The sequence below is a fragment of the Panulirus ornatus genome, chromosome 11, assembly GCF_036320965.1.
Source record: "Panulirus ornatus isolate Po-2019 chromosome 11, ASM3632096v1, whole genome shotgun sequence".
Classification (NCBI taxonomy): Eukaryota; Metazoa; Arthropoda; class Malacostraca; order Decapoda; family Palinuridae; genus Panulirus; species Panulirus ornatus.
Window position 1 is genome coordinate 1,741,633 of NC_092234.1, and position 21,704 is coordinate 1,763,336.

General features: G+C 41.5%; 1 protein-coding gene across 1 annotated transcript in view; it reads left to right on the forward strand.

Moving 5' to 3' along the window:
* The window catches only part of LOC139751177 (WD repeat-containing protein 11-like), a 147,431-nt gene that overhangs the window by 118,034 nt on the left and 7,693 nt on the right, over positions 1–21,704 (forward strand). The window contains exon 21 of the mRNA XM_071666300.1: positions 6,993–7,231. Within this exon, the coding sequence (XP_071522401.1) occupies positions 6,993–7,231 (239 nt within the window). The remainder of the gene's footprint in view (positions 1–6,992; positions 7,232–21,704) is intronic.

Genomic DNA, 21,704 nt, shown 5'->3' on the forward strand with positions numbered 1-21,704 from the left:
TATCAACTACTTTCCTTGGAAAGATTTACTATTCTTGGACTCTAAGGTTGCCACCTTAATATGTAGAAAAGGAAAATGCTAATAAGTCTCTTGTTATTGGAGCATCTCTTGCTGTGGATGACATCTTTTCAGGATGTAGTTCAGGAGGGTTACAGTAACATGACAGAGTAGCATGATGTAATTCAGCTTGCATTTTTTCTATATTTCAGGTTTTCAGTCTATTAGTCTTATATATTTATGTATCTACAGTCCATTTTCTTGCATCTTGGGCTTGCCAAAGTATCATAAATCTACCCTTTGTTCAGATGCAAGTTTTTAGTTGTAACTCTAGTAAACTCTGTGGTATTTGCTGTTTAGATGAAATTAATATCTTTTGTATAGCACAACTTTAGAGCACTTTCCACCTAAACTCAAAGATGTTGGTTTGATTCCTTACCTCAGAAGGTGTGTTACCACTTACCTGGAAGTGAATGTTCCTTGTATTTTGTGAATCAGAAGTGATTTCATGTAATACTAAGTAAATTACTAGATTGCATACTTTTGACATCAAAACTGATGTTCTTGATTGTGCCAGACTTTTGTCAGACTTTGGAATGAGCATCGAGGTAAAAAGAACAAGTGAAGAAAAAATACAGAGGGAACAAAAGCCAAGCAAGAAGTGTATTTTGAAGCCTCAGGCTTGGGTCACTGATTGTATGTGGAGGTAGCCAGGATGAGAAGAAGGGAGAGATAGGTGCTATGTTAGGGAGAAGAACCAGTATGTTGTGGTTCTTGAGTGAAACTAATCTCAAGGGGAGGGGGAGGGATGGTTATGGAATATCATAGGTGGAAAGTCAGGGGTTAGTGTGAGAGCAAGAACAAAGGAAGTGGCTCATCTAATGAGGGAGTTATGGGAATGTGTTAAAGAATGTAAGGAACAGAGTTCAAAACTGATTTGGATGAGAGTGAAAATAGATTATTAGAGGTGGGTGATTGTTGGCATATACCCATCTGGTAGCAAGAGATGTCAGGAAGCAGAGATGGATCCTTTGGTAGGAGCTGAGTGAGTGTATTGATGCAAGGGGTTGTCTTAGTGGCAGGAGATTTGAATGCAAGATTGGGTGATGAGGGAGTTGCAAGTATAACTTGGGGCATCAGTTACCTGGATTGCAAATGAAAATGGTGAACAGCTCATCAAGTAGTTTGCAGGAAAAGAATTGGGAATTAGAAATACTGTACCTGGTTTGGCTCCTTAAAATTATGGCTGTCAGAAACCTGCCTGTTGTTATGCTGTATTCACAAAAAACATGATTAAGTAAAAAAAATCTTAAGAAGTTTGTATATTCCTATGACACTAAAGATATGCATGCAGATAAATGAAAATTAAAAAAAGATATAATTTATTTATCTTTGTTCAGTTGTGTGGAGTGTTGTGCACAAAAACTGAAGAAGAAAAAAATCATAAAACATTGTGTCCTTAGAAATTGAAGATATGCATGCAAAAGAATGAAAATTGAAAAACTAATAATATTAATTTACCTTTGGCTTTGTTCAGTTGTGCTAGAGTGTTGAAATGAGCATCATGGGGAAGAATGGTAAATTTGGCGAGTGATTTAAAAAAACGATGCAGAATTTTGTTCTCACATGGGGCACGTCACATTTGCGTAAGTGGACTCATAAGAGGCATGTTGCAGTTGTGTAAGTGGATTCTTATGAGACATGTTGCAGTTCAAGGGTTAAAAGACCTCTATATCAGAGTATATATGGGTGAGAGAGGTTGGAGGATCAGCAGGCATTATTGGATAGATTATAAAAGATTTGTATATGTTACCTTCAGGCTATATGTATAAGTTGTAAATGAAACATAAATGGATTTTGTGGTTAGACTTGGATCCCATTCCCAGGATATCTTATTGTCTATTATTATCCATCATGACAAATGTGGAAAACAGGATGGTATGGAAACAGACGGGTTATAGCTCAGGCATACCTCAACATTTTGACTGTTCATCAGTCTTCCTCATGAGATACTAATTCCAGCATTTGGCAGGACTGTATTCCCTAGGAAGTAATGCTCACCCAGTTGGACTCTTTGGTGTGTTGCTCTCTGATTAGATCGCTTGTCCTGCTGCCTTCACCCATTCACAGCAATCTCCACTGCCTGACGTAATCAGCTGATGAACCCAGACCTTGTGTTAACATTGTTCTTAATCCCTTCCTTTAGATAAGCTCTCACACTATCACTAAATGTTATGTCACTTGACTGTAGTTGCCTTGGTGTTGACCGTTTAGTGATAGTGTGAGAGCTTACCTAGAGTAGGGGATTAAGAACAACATCAGACAGTAGAGATTGCTGTGAATGGGTGAAGGCAGCAGTACAAGCAATCCAATCAGAGAGCGACGTGCCAAGGCGTCTGAGCAGGTGACCATCACTTGCTGGGGCACTCAGTCCCACCAAATGCTGGAATCAGCATCTTCTGAAGGAAGACCGTTGAATGGTCAAAAGATTGAGGTATGTCTCAGCTCTTACCTGATTGTTTCCAAACCATCCTGTTTTCCATATATATCATTATGTACATGCAAATATTCCAAAATCTGAAAAAATTCAAAGTCCGAAAGACTTCTGGTCTTTGGTATTTCGTATAAGGGATACTCATGAGGCCTGTAGTAAAAAGAAGAGTGAAAGCTTTGTGTTAAATGAAGTGTTGTAAAGCATCCTAAGTGGATGGGATTGTAGTTTAATTCCTCAAGAAAGGGGATGGTTTTGTTGATTGGCTCCTTGGGATATTCAGTGTGAATGTTTGGCTCAAGATGAGTTACCTAAGGACTGGCAGATTTCATGAATAGTTCTATTATATAAAGATAAATGAAGATAAGGGTGAGTGATTGAATTATATAGATTTAAGTGTGTTGAGTATTTCTAGAACATCTTATAGGAGAGTGATGACTGAGCAGGTGGTGGCATGCACAGAGGATCAGACTGGTGGAGGAGCAATGTGGTTTTAGGAGTGGTAAAGGATAAGTAGACTGGGTGTTTGCTTTAAAAAGTTTGTGTGAGAAATACTAGGAGATTTGCACATTGCATTTATGGACCTGAGGAAACCTTTTGTTAGGTTTGACTTACTGCCTTCTGAAAGGTGTTACAGTTATATATCGGTAAAGGAGGAAAGCTACTAGATGCGGTGAGGAGTTTCAGTAGGAGAGTGAGGCATGTGTATATGCAGGGAAGGAAAAGGTGAATGGTTCCAAGTGATATATATCATTTGGAACCATTCATCTTTTCCCTTCCTACACGTAACTGGTAGGCAGCCAACGACTAGGGAGGGATGTTACTATTACCTCCCGCCTGGGTATGAGGAGGGTTAGTGACATCTGCTTAGTGCTCGAGCCAGCACTTTAGTGGTTTTCAAGTTGCACTCCACTGACCTAGGTAGCTGTCTTTTCTTTTTGCTTCACTAACATGTGGACTGCTGGCATTCTTTCCCCAAGCATACAATCTCTTCTTATCATATTTAATACTTGACAACACTTAACTCAAGCAGCTCATTCTTCATAACTAGATTTTCTTGCGGTGAGCACTATGTGCTAGCCTTGCTTTTTGACAAATTGGTAGAAGCAGTAGATAGAAGTAGTAGGCAGGAAGATTTAGGCAAGAGCATTAGGTAGTGATATTAGGTAGAAGAAGTAGGTAGGAGCATTAGATAGAAGTAGTCACCTGCAATATTAGGTAGGAGCCTCTGCAAACACTGTGCTAGACTTTCCTTCTGCCAGTGGCTTGTTAAGGGTGAGGCACTAAAGGCTAAGAAGTGGCACTGGAGTTCCTTAGTAATGGAGACTCTGTTGCCATGGCCATCCCTTTGAGGGAGTTCTTATTGGAATAGGCATTAGAGATATAAATAGATAGATAGGCTCCAAGTGAAGCTAGGTCTGTTTTGGGTGTGTGATGTTTCCGTGGGTGTTTTATATGTTCATGGATGGGGTGGTACGGGAGATCATTTCAAGGGTCTTGGAGGTTGGTTCAGGGCAACAGTGTGTTGAAGTTAGGGGGCTGAAAGATGAATTAATTGCTTTTTGGAAATGACATATCTTTGGTGGTAGACTCAAGAAAGAAACTTGAGAAGCTGGTGTCTGAGTTTGGGAGAGTGAGTGAAAGGAGGAAGATGAGAATTAATTTAAACAAAAGTAGGGTAATATGGTTTAGCAGTGGGGCAAGACAGGGTGGAATGATGGCATGAGGTAAGTTTTAATAGGGAGTGGAATGCTTTAGATACCTTGGAGGGGACACTACAGCAGCTTGATCTACGGGAGCTGAAGTGAATCATAGGTGGGAGAATGAGCAAAGATCGTGGTTGCATTGAGGAGTGTGGGAAAGGTGGTGAAGAAGTAAAGGCCCATATGGGTACCTTAAGCTTCAAATACAGAGGGAACAGTAAGAAAGAGGAAGGAATGGTTTGATAAAAGATATCATAAAGCAAAGGAGCTTCGAGATATGCAGTGGCAAAGATATAAACCTTCAGTCAGCCAGCATTTGTAAGGCATAAGAAAGCACAGAACAAGTATAGCAGGATAAGAAAGGAGGAATTAAGAAACTTTGTAAAGAAAAAATTGTAGAGGATAATGGATGGATTTGCAAGGAACTGAATAACAAGTTCAAAAGTATTTTCATAGTGGAAGACACTGTAGCCCCAACACTAGTGAGATGGAATGGAGAGGAAGTTTTGGAAATATTTGAGGTATCTAGAAGAGATATTAACAGAGTACTAAAAGGATGACTTATACAAGACTCATGGTCATAATGAAATTTCACCATAAGTGCTGAAGGTGTGTGCAGATATGCTGGATAAAATTCTTGAATTACTGTTCAAAGATGTCACTGGAGGGAGGAAAAGTGCTAAGGGAGCTGAAAAGAGCAGACATCTTATCTGTGTATAAGAAAGGAGACCAGGAATGGGCATTGAACTATAGACTGATCTCAGTAGTAAGTGTGGTGTCTAAGGTTCTGGAAAAACTATTAAAAAGCAAGTGGATGACTATGGAGGAGGAATCTCCTAAGTGAGAGAAAGCATGGTTTTAGGGAAAGGAGGTTATGTGTGTTTAACCTCTTAGAATTCTACAAGAGAGTGAGTTTAGTCTTAGACAAAAGGGAGGGCTGGGTGGACTGTTTGTATCTTGACTGCCAGAAAGCTTTTGATTCTGTGCTGCATAGGAAGCTGATTAAGAATTTGGATCACCAAGCAGGAATGAAAGGGAAATTACTACAACGGATAGTGATCAGAGGAAGCAAGTTACAGGAGCCTTTTCCACATGGGTTAAGGTTACCAGCAGAGGGCCATTAATCCTTGTGATCTATATTAATGACTTGCCTTAAGGTGTGGAATCATACCTGAATATGTTTGCAGATTATGCAAAGGTCATGTGGAAAGTGAAAATCGAGAAAGATTGCATCATCTTTCAAGGGAACTTTTAACAAGCTCCAAAGTTGGTCTGACATATGGTTCCTGAAATTCAACCCAAGCAGATGTTAAGTAATGAGGATGAAAATAAAAGCAAAAAAATGGCCTCAATATGATTATTACCAGGCAGAAAAAAGCTTCAGGAGTATGTGAGTGAGGAGGACTGTGGAGTCGACATTGACCCTAACTTGTCACCAGTCCCATATAAGGTGAATGGTTAGGGAGACAAACTGTCTGCTGACAAAAACCAGAATAGCTATCAAGCATATTGGTAAAGATATATTTAGCAAAATATTCATATCCCATAGAATGCCAAAATTTTAATATGCTTCTCAGGTTTGGTCACCATACCTAAAGAAGCACAAAGAGCTCATTAAGAAGTTCCAGAGGAGGGCAGCAAAGTTGGTACCAGAATTAAGAGAGCTAAGGTACTGGGAAAAGCAGTAGGCTTTAGATTTACCCACCTTGGAAGAGAGAGGGATGAGGGTTGACTTGATCACTATCTTAAGTTTTTAAAAGAGGTTGATGATGTGAACAGTTCTTTGAGAAATGTAGGGACAGAGCAACCAGTGGACAAACCATGAATGGAACAAAATGACTGAGGACATGGTTAATGCAGACAGCTTACATGAATTAAGAGTTTGTATGATAGCAGAGAATATTCAAGAAGTGAGGTCCGTGAATGTAAAACTCCCTCCCTGTGAAGAATGATAGGTAATTACAACATCTTGGTTCACTCTTATATATTTCTTCATCTTATGTTTGTTGTACTCTAAACATATCTTAACTTTTTACTTTGAATACCAAGTTGATTGTGAAGTGATACTTTCATCTCCATTCATGCCTCCCATCTCACACATAGCATTCCTCCATTGTATACAAAGAAATCAGTCCCTAGACATCCTTATCTGGAATATCTTTACTTCATAGTGATTCACTATGTTTTTCTGTTTCTTTTTCAGTTAAATTCCTTCATTCTATGCAGCATCACAAATCCATGTTCTTGTGTGCAGTTGAAGGCATGTTACTTATGGTAAAGGCTTCATAAACCTTTTTTATGGGAATTGATTCCTACTTTTGCACAAGTTAGGAATTGATATTTGAATTGTATTGTCAAAAGTTTAGCTGTTAAAATGTGAGATGATAAAGTGTTTCACTGTCCTCAGTGATTAATTGTGGCATTGGAGGTAGGGGCATCATAAATAAGGAAGGGAACAGGAGTGAGCACTACTCAGGTAGCTGTGAATGCAGGAACTGTTATGGAGGGATATAGTTTCATGGGTTGTTTTGGAATAACAAGCAAAGAATGATGCAGTTTTTCATGTTAAGAAAATCTTGATTGAATAGTTTTTGCTACTTTTATTGTATGAATAATAACTTGTATCCAGAGTAAAATGAAACCAGCAAAGTTTCCCCAAACACCTCATTAAGTATTGAATATGTGAAAAAACCATGCAAAAGGTTACAGTCAACAATGATAATTCTCCATTTAATTTTCAGACAGTTGAAGTAGTTGTTTCTTTCTTCAGGTTTATCATGTGAATTATTCTTTTCTTTCAGGACCAAGGTGTGTGTGCACTGTTATCTGTTGGTAGTGTAACAGCATCATTAGAACAGTTGGTACAGCAACATTACCATCAGCGAGCAGCACTGTTACTTGCAGCAGTTCAGCACCTCCAGGCTCTTCCCAACCCACAGCAGCATCATACATCATCTTCTTCCATGACTATTCAGTCAAGTTTTTCCCCAATTCTCTCTGGTGCTGCATCCATGGCTTCTTTTGCTGAGAATATTTATAGGTAAGGCTAGAAATTGAAATTAATTGTTCATGTATTAACACTGAATGTAATTACCCATTTGTATTGTACAGGGAGGAAATTTTACACATGTGGACCCATCTCTTGTACTTTCTCTACAGTTTACAACTTTTTAGACATTTATTTATTTTTATATTTATTTTGCTTTATCGCTGTCTCCCGCGTTAGCGAGGTAGCGCAAGAAAACAGACGAAAGAATGGTCCAACCCACCCACATACACATGTATATACATACACGTCCACACACAGCACATATACATACCTATACATCTCAATGTATACATATATATACACACACAGACATATACATATATACCCATGTACATAATTCATACTGTCTGCCTTTATTCATTCCCATCGCCACCCCGCCACACATGGAATAACAACACCCTCCCCCCTCATGTGTGCGAAGTAGCGCTAGGAAAAGACAACAAAGGCCCCATTCGTTCACACTCAGTCTCTAGCTGTCATGTAATAATGCACCGAAACCACAGCTCCCTTTCCACATCCAGGCCCCACACAACTTTCCATGGTTTACCCCAGACGCTTCACATGCCATGATTTAATCCACTGACAGCACGTCGACCCCGGTATACCACATCGATCCAATTCACTCTATTCCTTGCCCGCCTTTCACCCTCCTGCATGTTCAGGCCCCGATCACTCAAAATCTTTTTCACTCCATCTTTCCACCTCCAATTTGGTCTCCCACTTCTCCTCGTTCCCTCCACCTCTGACACATATATCCTCTTGGTCAATCTTTCCTCACTCATTCTCTCCATGTGACCAAACCATTTCAAAACACCCTTTTCTGCTTTCTCAACCACACTCTTTTTATTACCACACATCTCTCTTACCCTATTATTACTTAATCAAACCACCTCACACCACATATTGCCCTCAAACATCTCATTTCCAGCACATCCACCCTCCTGCGCACAACTCTATCCATAGCCCACGCCTTGCAACCATACAACATTGTTGGAACCACTATTCCTTCAAACATGCCATTTTTGCTTTCCGAGGTAATGTTCTCGACTTCCGCACATTCTTCAAGGCTCCCAGAATTTTCACCCCCTCCCCCACCCTATGATTCACTTCCACTTCCATGGTTCCATCCGCTGTCAAATCCACTGCCAGATATCTAAAACACTTCACTTCCTCCAGTTTTTCTCCATTCAAACTTACCTCCCAGTTTACTTGACCCTCAACCCTACTGTACCTAATAACCTTACTCTTATTCACATTTACTCTCAACTTTCTTCTTTCACACACTTTACCAAACTCAGTCACCAGCTTCTGCAGTTTCTCACATGAATCAGCCACCAGCGCTGTATCATCAGCGAACAACAACTGGCTCACTTCCCAAGCTCTCTCATCCACAACAGACTGCATACTTGCCACTTTTTAGACATATATATATTTTTTTTTTTTTTTCAAACTATTCGCCATTTCCCGCGTTAGCGAGGTAGCGTTTAGAACAGAGAACTGGGCCTTTGAGGGAATATCCTCACCTGGCCCCCTTCTCTGTTCCTTCTTTTGGAAAATTAAAGAAAAAAAAACGAGAGGGGAAGATTTCCAGCTCCCCGCTCCCTCTCGTTTTAGTCGCCTTCTACGACACGCAGGGAATACATGGGGAGTATTCTTTCTCCCCTACCCCCAGGGATAACATATATATATATATATATATATATATATATATATATATATATATATATATATATATATATATATATAAATTTATATATATATATATATATTTTTTTTTTGCCGCTGTCTCCCGCGTTTGCGAGGTAGCGCAAGGAAACAGACGAAAGAAATGGCCCAACCCACCCCCCTACACATGTATATACATACGTCCACACACGCAAATATACATACCTACACAGCTTTCCATGGTTTACCCCAGACGCTTCACATGCCCTGATTCAATGCACTGACAGCACGTCAACCCCGGTATACCACATCGATCCAGTTCACTCTATTCCTTGCCCTCCTTTCACCCTCCTGCATGTTCAGGCCCCGATCACTCAAAATCTTTTTCACTCCATCTTTCCACCTCCAATTTGGTCTCCCACTTCTCCTCGTTCCCTCCACCTCCGACACATATATCCTCTTGGTCAATCTTTCCTCACTCATTCTCTCCATGTGCCCAAACCATTTCAAAACACCCTCTTCTGCTATCTCAACCACCCTCTTTTTATTTCCACACATCTCTCTTACCCTTAAGTTACTTACTCAATCAAACCACCTCACACCACACATTGTCCTCAAACATCTCATTTCCAGCACATCCATCCTCCTGCGCACAACTCTATCCATAGCCCATGCCTCGCAACCATACAACATTGTTGGAACCACTATTCCTTCAAACATACCCATTTTTTGCTTTCCGAGATAATGTTCTCGACTTCCACACATTCTTCAAGGCTCCCAGAATTTTTGCCCCCTCCCCCACCCTATGATCCACTTCCGCTTCCATGGTTCCATCCGCTCCTAGATCCACTCCCAGATATCTAAAACACTTTACTTCCTCCAGTTTTTCTCCATTCAAACTTACCTCCCAATTGACTTGACCCTCAACCCTACTGTACCTAATAACCTTGCTCTTATTCACATTTACTCTTAACTTTCTTCTTTCACACACTTTACCAAACTCAATCACCAGCTTCTGCAGTTTCTCACATGAATCAGCCACCAGCGCTGTATCATCAGCGAACAACAACTGACTCACTTCCCAAACTCTCTCATCCCCAACAGATTTCATACTTGCCCCTCTTTCCAAAACTCTTGCATTCACCTCCCTAACAACCCCATCCATAAACAAATTAAACAACTATGGAGACATCACACACCCCTGCCGCAAACCTACATTCACTGAGAACCAATCACTTTCCTCTCTTCCTACACGTACACATGCCTTACATCCTCGATAAAAACTTTTCACTGCTTCTAACAACTTGCCCCCCACACCATATATTCTTAATGCCTTCCACAGAGCATCTCTATCAACTCTGTCATATGCCTTCTCCTGATCCATAAATGCTACATACAAATCCATTTGCATTTCTAAGTATTTCTCACATACATTCTTCAAAGCAAACACCTGATCCACACATCCTCTACCACTTCTGAAACCACACTGCTCTTCCCCAATCTGATGCTCTGTACATGCCTTCACCCTCTCAATCAATACCCTCCCATATAATTTACCAGGAATACTCAACAAACTTATACCTCTGTAATTTGAGCACTCACTCTCTTATCCCCTTTGCCTTTGTACAATGGCACTATGCACGCATTCCGCCAATCCTCAGGCACCTCACCATGAGTCATACATACATTAAATAACCTTACCAACCAGTCAATAATACAGTCACCCTCTTTTTTAATAAATTCCACTGCAATACCATCCAAACCTGCTGCCTTGCCGGCTTTCATCTTCCGCAAAGCTTCTACTACCTCTTCTCTGTTTACCAAATCATTTTCCCTAACCCTCTCACTTTGCACACCACCTCAACCAAACCACCCTATATCTGCCACTCTATCATCAAACACATTCAACAAACCTTCAAAATACTCACTCCATCTCCTTCTCACATCACCACTACTTGTTATCACCTCCCCATTTGTGCCCTTCACTGAAGTTCCCATTTGCTCCCTTGTCTTACGCACTTAATTTACCTCCTTCCAGAACATCTTTTTATTCTCCCTAAAATTTAATGATACTCTCTCACCCCAACTCTCAGTTGCCCTCTTTTTCACCTCTTGCACCTTTCTCTTGACCTCCTGTCTCTTTCTTTTATACATCTCCCACTCAATTGCATTTTTTCCCTGCAAAAATCGTCCAAATGCCTCTCTCTTCTCTTTCACTAATAATCTTACTTCTTCATCCCACCACTCACTACCCTTTCTCATCAACCCACCTCCCACTCTTCTCATGCCACAAGCATCTTTTGCGCAATCCATCACTGATTCCCTAAATACATCCCATTCCTCCCCCAATCCCCTTACTTCCATTGTTCTCACCTTTTTCCATTCTGTACTTAGTCTCTCCTGGTACTTCCTCACACAAGTCTCCTTCCCAAGCTCACTTACTCTCACCACCCTCTTCACCCCAACATTCACTCTTCTTTTCTGAAAACCCAGACAAATCTTCACCTTAGCCTCCACAAGATAATGATCAGACATCCCTCCAGTTGCACCAACATCCAAAAGTCTCTCTTTCGCGCGCCTGTCAATTAACACGTAATCCAATAACGCTCTCTGGCCATCTCTCCTACTTACATATGTATACTTATGTATATCTCGCTTTTTAAACCAGGTATTCCCAATCACCAGTTCTTTTTCAGCACATAAATCTGCAAGCTCTTCACCATTTCCATTTACAACACTGAACACCCCATGTATACCAATTATTCCCTCAACTGCCACATTACTCACCTTTGCATTCAAATCACCCATCACTATAACCCGGTCTCGTGCATCAAAACCACTAACACACTCATTCAGCTGCTCATTCAGCAAAAATGGGTATGTTTGAAGGAATAGTGGTTCCAACAATGTTGTTTGGTTGCAAGGCGTGGGCTATAGATAGAGTTGTGCACAGGTGGGTGGATGTGCTGGAAATGAGATGTTTGAGGACAATATGTGGTGTGAGGTGGTTTGATCGAGTAAGTAATGTAAGGGTAAGAGAGATGTGTGGACATAAAAAGAGCATGGTTGAGAGAGCAGAAGAGGATGTTTTGGGTGGTTTGGGCACATGGAGAGAATGAGTGAGGAAAGATTGACCAAGAGGATATATGTGTCAGAGATGGAGGGAACGAGGAGAAGTGGGAGACCAAATTGGAGGTGGAAAAATGGAGTGAAAGAGATTTTGAGTGATCGGGGACTGAACATGTAGGAGGGTGAAAGGCGGGCAAGGAATAGAGTGAATTGGATCGATGTGGTATACCGGGGTTGACGTGCTGTCAGTGGATTGAATCAGGGCATGTGAAGCGTCTGGGGTAAACCATGGAAAGTTCTGTGGGGCCTGGATGTGGAAAGGGAGCTGTGGTTTCGGGCATTATTACACGACAGCTAGAGACTGAGAGTGAACGAATGGGGCCTTTGTTGTCTTTTCCTAGCGCTACCTCGCACGCATGAGGGGGGAGGGGGATGTTATTCCATGTGTGGCGAGGTGGCGATGGGAATGAATAAAGGCAGACAGTGTGAATTGTGTGCATGGGTATATATGTATGTGTCTGTGTGTGTATATATATGTGTACATTGAGATGTATAGGTATGTATATTTGCGTGTGTGGACGTGTGTGTATATACATGTGTATGGGGGTGGGTTGGGCCATTTCTTTCTTCTGTTTCCTTGTGCTTCCTCGCAAATGCGGGAGACAGCGACAAAGCAAAATAAAGAAAATAAAAAAATATATATATATATATATATATATATATATATATATATATATATATATATATATATATATATATATATATATATATATATATATATTCTTTCTCTTCTTTTAAACTATTAGCCATTTCCCGCGTTAGCGAGGTAGCGTTAAGAACAGAGGACTGGGCCTTTTTTGGAATATCCTCACCTGGCCCCCTCTGTTCCTTCTTTTGGAAAATTAAAAAAAACGAGAGGGAAGGATTTCTAGCCCCCCGCTCCCTCCCCTTTTAGTCGCCTTCTACGACACGCAGGGAATACGTGGGAAGTATTCTTAATCCCCTATCCCCAGGGATAATATATATATATATATATATATATATATATATATTTTTTTTTTTTTTTCCGCTGTCTCCCGCGTTTGCGAGGTAGCGCAAGGAAACAGACGAAAGAAATGGCCCAACCCACCCCCATACACATGTATATACATACGTCCACACACACAAATATACATACCTACACAGCTTTCCATGGTTTACCCCAGACGCTTCACATGCCTTGATTCAATCCACTGACAGCACGTCAACCCCGGTATACCACATCGCTCCAATTCACTCTATTCCTTGCCCTCCTTTCACCCTCCTGCGTGTTCAGGCCCCGATCACACAAAATCTTTTTCACTCCATCTTTCCACCTCCAATTTGGTCTCCCTCTTCTCCTCTTTCCCTCCACCTCCGACACATATATCCTCTTGGTCAATCTTTCCTCACTCATTCTCTCCATGTGACCAAACCATTTCAAAACACCCTCTTCTGCTCTCTCAACCACGCTCTTTTTATTTCCACACATCTCTCTTACCCTTACGTTACTTACTCGATCAAACCACCTCACACCACACATTGTCCTCAAACATCTCATTTCCAGCACATCCATCCTCCTGCGCACAACTCTATCCATAGTCCACGCCTCGCAACCATTCAACATTGTTGGAACCACTATTCCTTCAAACATACCCATTTTTGCTTTCCGAGATAATGTTCTCGACTTCCACACATTCTTCAAGGCTCCCAGAATTTTCGCCCCCTCCCCCACCCTATGATCCACTTCCGCTTCCATGTTTCCATCCGCTGCCAGATCCACTCCCAGATATCTAAAACACTTCACTTCCTCCAGTTTTTCTCCATTCAAACTCACCTCCCAATTGACTTGACCCTCAACCCTACTGTACCTAATAACCTTGCTCTTATTCACATTTACTCTTAACTTTCTTCTTTCACACACTTTACCAAACTCAGTCACCAGCTTCTGCAGTTTCTCACATGAATCAGCCACCAGCGCTGTATCATCAGCGAACAACAACTGACTCACTTCCCAAGCTCTCTCATCCCCAACAGACTTCATCCTTGCCCCTCTTTCCAAAACTCTTGCATTCACCTCCCTAACAACCCCATCCATAAACAAATATATATATATATATATATATATATATATATATATATATATATATATATATATATATATATATATATATACTGCCCAGATTTATGTTCCTGTGATACATTTTGTTCCACTCATCTACTACTATTATATTATAAAAGTACCTAGTTATGTCTTTTCTATCAAGTTAACAAGTTATCCGTGGGGATAGGGGAGAAAGAATGCTTCCGATGAATTCCTGCTTGTCGTAGAAGACAACTAAAGGGGATGGGAGTGGGGGGGCTAGAGTTCCTCCCCTCCTTTTATTTTAACTCTCTAAAAGGGGAAACAGAAGAAGGAGTCATTCGGGGAGTGCTCATCCTCCTCGAAGTCTCTGATTGGTGTGTCTAAATGTGTGTTGATGTAACCAAGATGAGAAAAAAGGAGAGATAGGTAGTATATTTGAGGAAAGGAACCTGGATGTTTTGACTCTGAGTGAAACGAAGCTCAAGGGTGAAGGGGAAGAGTGGTTTGGGAATGTCTTGGGAGTAAAGTCAGGTGTTGGTGAGAGGACAAGAGCAAAGGAACGAGTAGCACTACTCCTGAAGCAGGAGTTGTGGGAGTATGTGATAAGAGTGTAAGAAAGTAAACAATAGATTGTTATGGGTAAAACTGAGAGTGGATGGAGAGAGATGGGTGATTATTGGTGCCTCTGCACATGATCATGAGAGGAAAGATCATGAGAGGCAAGTGTTTTGGGAGCAGCTGAGCGAGTGTGTTTAGCAGCTTTAATGCACGAGACCAGGTTATAGTGATGGGTGATTTGAATGCAAAGGTGAATAATGTGGCAGTTGAGGGTATAATTGGTGTACATGGGGTGTTCAGTGCTGTAAATGGAAATGGTGAAGAGCTTGTAGATTTATGTGCTGAAAAAGGACTGATGATTGGGAATACCTGTTTTAAAAAGAGAGATATATATAAGTATACATATGTGAGTAGGAGAGATGGCCAGAGAGCATTATTGGATTACATGTTAATTGATAGGCATGTGAAAGAGAGACTTTTGGATGTTAGTGTTTTGAGAGGGGCAACTGGAGGGATGTCTGATCATTATCTTGTGGAGGCGACTGTGAAGACTTGTAGAGGTTTTCAGAAAAGAAGAGAGAATGTTGGGGTGAAGAAAGTGGTGAGAGTAAGTGAGCTTGGAAAGGAGACTTGTGTGAGGAAGTACCAGGAGAGATTGAGTGCAGAGTGGAAAAAGGTGAGAGCAAAAGACGTAAGGGGAGTGGGGGAGGAATGGAATGTATTTAGGGAAGCAGTGATTGCTTGCACAAAAGATGCTTTAGCATAAGAAAGGTGGGAGTTGGACAGATTAGAAAGGGTAGTGAGTGGTGGGATGAGGAAGTAAGATTGTTAGTGAAAGAGAAGAGAGAGGCATTTGGACGATTTTTGTGGGGAAGTAGTGCGAATGACTGGGAGATGTATAAAAGAAAGAGGCAGGAGGTCAAGAGAAAGGTGCAAGAGGTGAAAAAGAGGGCAAATGAGAGTTGAGGTGAAAGAGTATCGTTAGATTTTAGGGAGAATAAAAAGATGTTTTGGGCCATTTTTTCGTCTGTTTCCTTGCGCTACCTCGCTAACGCAAGAGACAGCGACAAAGCAAAATACATAAATAAATAAAAAAATATGTTTTGGAAGGAGGTAAATAAAGTGCGTAAGACAAGAGAACAAATGGGGACATTGGTGAAGGGGGCTAATGGGGAGATAATAGCAAGTAGTGGTGAAGTGAGGAGATGGAGTGAGTATTTTGAAGGTTTGTTGAATGTGTTTGATGATAGAGTGGCAGATATAGGATGTTTAGGGCTTGGTGGTGTGCGAGGTGAGAGGGTCAGGGAGAATGCTTTGGTAAACAGAGAAGAGGTAGTGAAAGCTTTGCAGAAGATGAAACCCGGCAAGGCAGAAGGTTTGGATGGTATTGCAGTGGAATTTATTAAAAGAGGGAGGTGACTGTGTTGTTGACTGGTTGGTAAGGATATTCAGTGTATGTGTGGATCATGGTGAAGTGCTTGAGGATTGGTGGAATGCATGCATAATGCCATTGTACAAAGGGGATAGGGGAGAAAGAATACTTCCCACGCATTCCTCAAGTGTCGTAGAAGGCAACTAAAGCGGATGGGAGTGAGGGGCTACAAATCCTCCCCTCCTTGTATCTTAACTTTCTAAAAGGGGAAACAGAAGGAGTCACGCGGGGAGTGCTCATCCTCCTCGAAGGCTCAGATTGGGGTGTCTAAATGTGTGTGGATGTAACCAAGATGAGAAAAAAGGTGAGATAGGTAGTATGTTTGAGGAAAGGAACCTGGATGTTTTGGCTCTGAGTGAAACGAAGCTCAAGGGTAAAGGGGAAGAGTGGTTTGGGAATGTCGGGAGCAAAGTCAGGGGTTAGTGAGAGGACAAGAGCAAAGGAATGAGTAGCACTACTCCTGTAACAGGAGTGGTGGGAGTATGTGATAGAGTGTAAGAAAGTAAATTCTAGATTGATATGGGTAAAACTGAAAGTTGATGGAGAGAGATGGGTGATTATTGGTGCATATGCACCTGGGCATGAGAAGAAAGATCATGAGAGGCAAGTGTTTTGGGAGCAGCTGAATGAGTGTGTTAGTGGTTTTGATGCACGAGACTGGGTTATAGTGATGGGTGATTTGAATGCAAAGGTGAGAAATGTGGCGGTTGAGGGAATAATTGGTATACATGGGGTGTTCAGTGTTGTAAATGGAAATGGTGAAGAGCTTGTAGATTTGTGTGCTGAAAAAGGACTGGTGATTGGGAATACCTGGTTTAAAAAGCGAGATATACATAAGTATACGTATTTAAGTAGGAGAGATAGCCAGAGAGCGTTATTGGATTACGTGTTAATTGATAGGCATGTGAAAGAGAGACTTTTGGATGTTAATGTGCTGAGAGGTGCAACTGGAGGGATGTCTGATCATTATCTTGTGGAGGCGAAGGTGAAGATTTGTAGAGGTTTTCAGAAAAGAAGAGAGAATGTTGGGGTGAAGAGAGTGGTGAGAGTAAGTGAGCTTGGGAAGGAGACTTGTGTGAGGAAGTACCAAGAGAGACTGAGTACAGAATGGAAAAAGGTGAGAACAAAGGAGGTAAGGGGAGTGGGGGAGGAATGGGATGTATTTATGGAAGCAGTGATGGCTTGCACAAAAGATGCTTGTGGCATGAGAAGCGTGGGAGGAGGGCAGATTAGAAAGGGTAGTGAGTGGTGGGATGAAGAAGTAAGATTATCAGTGAAAGAGAAGAGAGAGGCATTTGGACGATTTTTGCAGGGAAATAATGCAAATGAGTGGGAGATGTATAAAAGAAAGAGGCAGGAGGTCAAGAGAAAGGTGCAAGAGGTGAAAAAGAGGGCAAATGAGAGTTAGGGTGAAAGAGTATCATTAAATTTTAGGGAGAATAAAAGGTTGTTTTGGAAGGAGGTAAATAAAGTGCGTAAGACAAGGGAACAAATGGGAACTTCAGTGAAGGGGGCTAATAGGGAAGTGATAACAAGTAGTGGTGATGTGAGGAGGAGATGGAGTGAGTATTTTGAAGGTTTGTTGAATGTGTTTGATGATAGAGTGGCAGATATAGGGTGTTTTGGTCGAGGTGGTGTGCAAAGTGAGAGGGTTGGGGAAAATGATATGGTAAACAGGGAAGAGGTAGGAAAAGCTTTGTGGAAGATGAAAGCCGGCAAGGCAGCGGGTTTGGATGGTATTGCAGTGGAATTTATTAAAAAAGGGGGTGACTGTATTGTTGACTAGTTGGTGAGGTTATTTAATGTATGTATGATTCATGGTGAGGTGCCTGAGGATTGGTGGAATGCTTGCATAGTGCCATTGTACAAAGGCAAAGGGGACAAAGGTGAGTGCTTAAATTACAGAGGTATAAATTTTTTGAGTATTCCTGGGAAATTATATGGGAGGGTATTGATTGAGAGGGTGAAGGTATGTACAGAGCATCAGATTGGGGAAGAGCAGTGTGGTTTTAGAAGTGGTAGAGGATGTGTGGTCAGGTGTTTGCTGTGAAGAATGTATGTGAGAAATACTTAGAAAAGCAAATGGATTTGTATGTAGCATTTATGGACGTGGAGAAGGCATATGATAGAGTTGATAGAGATGCTCTGTGGAAGGTATTAAGAACATATGGTGTGGGAGGCAAGTTGTTAGAAGCAGTGAAAAGTTTTTATCAAGGATGTAAGGCGTGAGTACGTGTAGGGAGAGAAGAAATTGATTGGTTCTCAGTGAATGTAGGTTTGCAGCAGGGGTGTGTGATGTCTCCATGGTTGTTTAATTTGTTTATGGATGGGGTTGTTAGGGAGGTGAATGCAAGAGTTTTGGAAAGAGGGGCAAGTATGCAGTCTGTTGGGGATGAGAGAGCTTGGGAAGTGAGTCAGTTATTGTTCGCTGATGATACAGCACTGGTGGGTGATTCATGTGAGAAACTGCAGAAGCTGGTGGCTCAGTTTGGTAAAGTGTGTGAAAGAAGAAAGTTGAGAGTAAATGTGAATAAGAGCAAGGTTATTAGGCATAGTAGGGTTGAAGGTCAAGTCAGTTGGGAGGTAAGTTTGAATGGAGAAAAACTGGAGGAAGTGAAGTGTTTTAGATATCTGGGAGTGGACTTGGCAGCGGATGGAACCATGGAAACGGAAGTGAATCATAGGGTGTGGAAGGGAGCAAAGATTCTGGGAGCCTTGAAGAATGTGTGGAAGTTGAGAATATTATCTCGGAAAGCAAAAATGGGTATGTTTGAAGGAATAGTGGTTCCAACAATGTTGTGTGGTTGCGAGGCACGGGCTATGGATAGAGTTGTGCGGAGGAGGGTGGATTTGCTGGAAATGAGATGTTTGAGGACAATATGTGGTGTGAGGTGCTTTGATCGAGTAAGTAATGATAGGGTAAGAGAGATGTGTCGTAATAGAAAGAGTGTGGTTGAGATAGCAGGAGAGGGTGTTTTGAAATGGTTTGGTCACATGGAGAGAATGAGTGAGGAAAGATTGACAAAGAGGATATATGTGTCAGAGGTGGAGGGAACAAGGAGAAGTGGGAGACCAAATTGGAGGTGGAAAGATGGAGTGAAGAAGATTTTGAGTGACCAGGGCCTGAACATGCAGGAGGGTGAAAGGCGTGCAAGGAATAGAGTGAATTGGAACGATGTGGTATACCGAGGTCGATGTGCTGTCATTGGATTGAATCAGGGCATGTGAAGCGTCTGGGGTAAACCATGGAAAGTTGTGTGGGGCCTGGATATGGAAAGGGAGCTGTGGTTTCGGTGCATTATTACATGACAGCTAGAGACCGAGTGTGAACGAATGGGGCCTTTGTTGTCTTTTCCTAGTGCTATCTTGCACACATGAGGGGGGAGGGGGTTGTTATTTCATGTGTGGTGAGGTGGTGATGGGAATGAATAAAGGCAGACAGTGTGAATTATGTACATGTGTATATATGTATATGTCTGTGTGTGTGTGTATATATGTATATGTCTGTGTGTGTGTATATATGTATATGTTGAGATGTATAGGTATGTATATTTGCGTGTGTGGATGTGTATGTATATACATGTGTATGTGGGTGGGTTGGGCCATCCTTTCGTCAGTTTCCTTGCACTACCTCGCTAACGCGGGAGACAGCAACAAAGCAAAATAAGATATAAAAAATAAACAAAGGGAAAGGGGGTAAAGGTGAATGTTCAAATTACAGAGATACAAGTTTGTTGAGGATTCCTCTGAAATTATATGGGAGGGTATTGATTGAGAGGGTAAAGGCATGTACAGAGCATCAGATTGGGGAAGAGCAGTGTGGTTTCAGAGGTGGTAGAGGATGTGTGGATCAGGTGTTTGCTTTGAAGAATGTATGCAAGAAATACTTAGAAAAACAGATGGATTTGTATGTAGCATTTATGGATCTGGAGAAGGCATATGATAGTGTGGATAGAGATGCTTTGTGGAAGGTATTTAGAGTATATGGTGTTGGAAGTAAGTTACTAGAAGCAGTGAAAAGTTTTTATCGAGGGTGTAAGGCATGTGTACAAGTAGGAAGAGAGGAAATGATTGTTTCTCAGTGAATGTTGTTTTGCGGCAGGGGTGCTTGATGTCTCCATGGTTGTTTGATTTTGATTAGGGGGTGAATGCAAGAGTTTTGGAAAGATGGGCAAGTATGCAGTTTGTTGTGAATGAGAGTTCTTGGGAAGTGAGTGAGTTGTTGTTCACTGATGACACAGTGCTGATGGTTGATTCAGGTGAGAAACTGTAGAAGTTGGTGACTGAGTTTGGTAAAGTGTGTGAAAGAAGAAAGGTGAGAGTAAATGTGAATAAGAGCAAGGTTATTAGGTTCAGTAGGGTTATGGGACAAGTTAATTGGGAGGTAAGTTTGTATAGAGAAAAGCTGGAGGAAGTGAAGTGTTTTAGATATCTAGGAGTGGATGTAGCAGCGGATGGAACCATGGAAGCTGAAGTGAGTCACAGGGTGGGCAAGGGAGCAAATGTTTTGGGAGCGTAGAAGAATGTGTGGAAGTTGAGAACATTATATTGGAGAGCAAAAATGGGTATGTATGAAGTAATAGTGGTTCCAACAATGTTATATGGTTGCAAGGCATGCACTAAGATAGGTTTGTGTGGAGGGAGGTGGATGTGTTGGAAATAAGATGTTTCAGGACAATATAAGATGTGAGGTGTTTTGATCGAGTTAGTAATGAAAGGGTAAGAGAGATGTGTGGTAGTAAAAAGAGTGTGGTGGAGAGAGCGGAAGACCATGTATTGAAATGGTTTGGTCACATGAAGAGAAGGAGTGGGGAAAGATTGACAAAGAGGATATATGTGTCAGAGGTGGAGGAACAAGGAGAAGTGGGAGACCAAATGGGAGGTGGAAGGATGGAGTGAAAAAGATTTTGAGTGATCGGAGCCTGAACATACAGGAAGGTGAAAGGTGTGCAAGAAATAGAGTGAATTGGAATGATGTGATGTACTGGGGTCGATGTGCTGTCACTGGATTGAACCAGGGCATGTGAAGTGTCTGGGGTAAACCATGGAAAGTTTTGTGGGGCCTGGATGTGGAAAGGGAGTTGTTGTTTCAGTGCATTACACATGACAGCTAGAGACTGAGTGTGAACGAATGTGGCCTTTGTTGTCTTTTCCTAGCATTACCTTGTGTGTGCACAGGGGGAGGGGGGTGCCATTTCATGTGTGGTGGGGTGGCGACGGGAATGGATGAAGGCAGCAAGTATGGATATGTACGTGTGTATATATGTATATGTATGTATATGTTGAAATGTATAGGTATGTATATGTGCATGTGTTGTGTTTATGTATGTATATGTGTATGTGGGTTGGTTGGGCTATTTCTTTCGTCTGTTTCCTTGCACTTCCTCGCTAATGTGGGAGACAGTGACTAATTATGATAAATAAATGAATAAATAAAACAGGTTAACAATGTTATTTCCCAAGATTTTCACACAGAATCCTGCAGTTTATATCCTGTTAGATCATAGTGATAATGAGGCCTTTCACTGTGACCTATCCTCAGTACTTTACATTTATTCCGGTTGAATTTCTTCAGTCATGTATCAGACCTTCTTTTGCAGTCTAGGTCCCCTTATGTTGATGATCTTAGCCTTTTC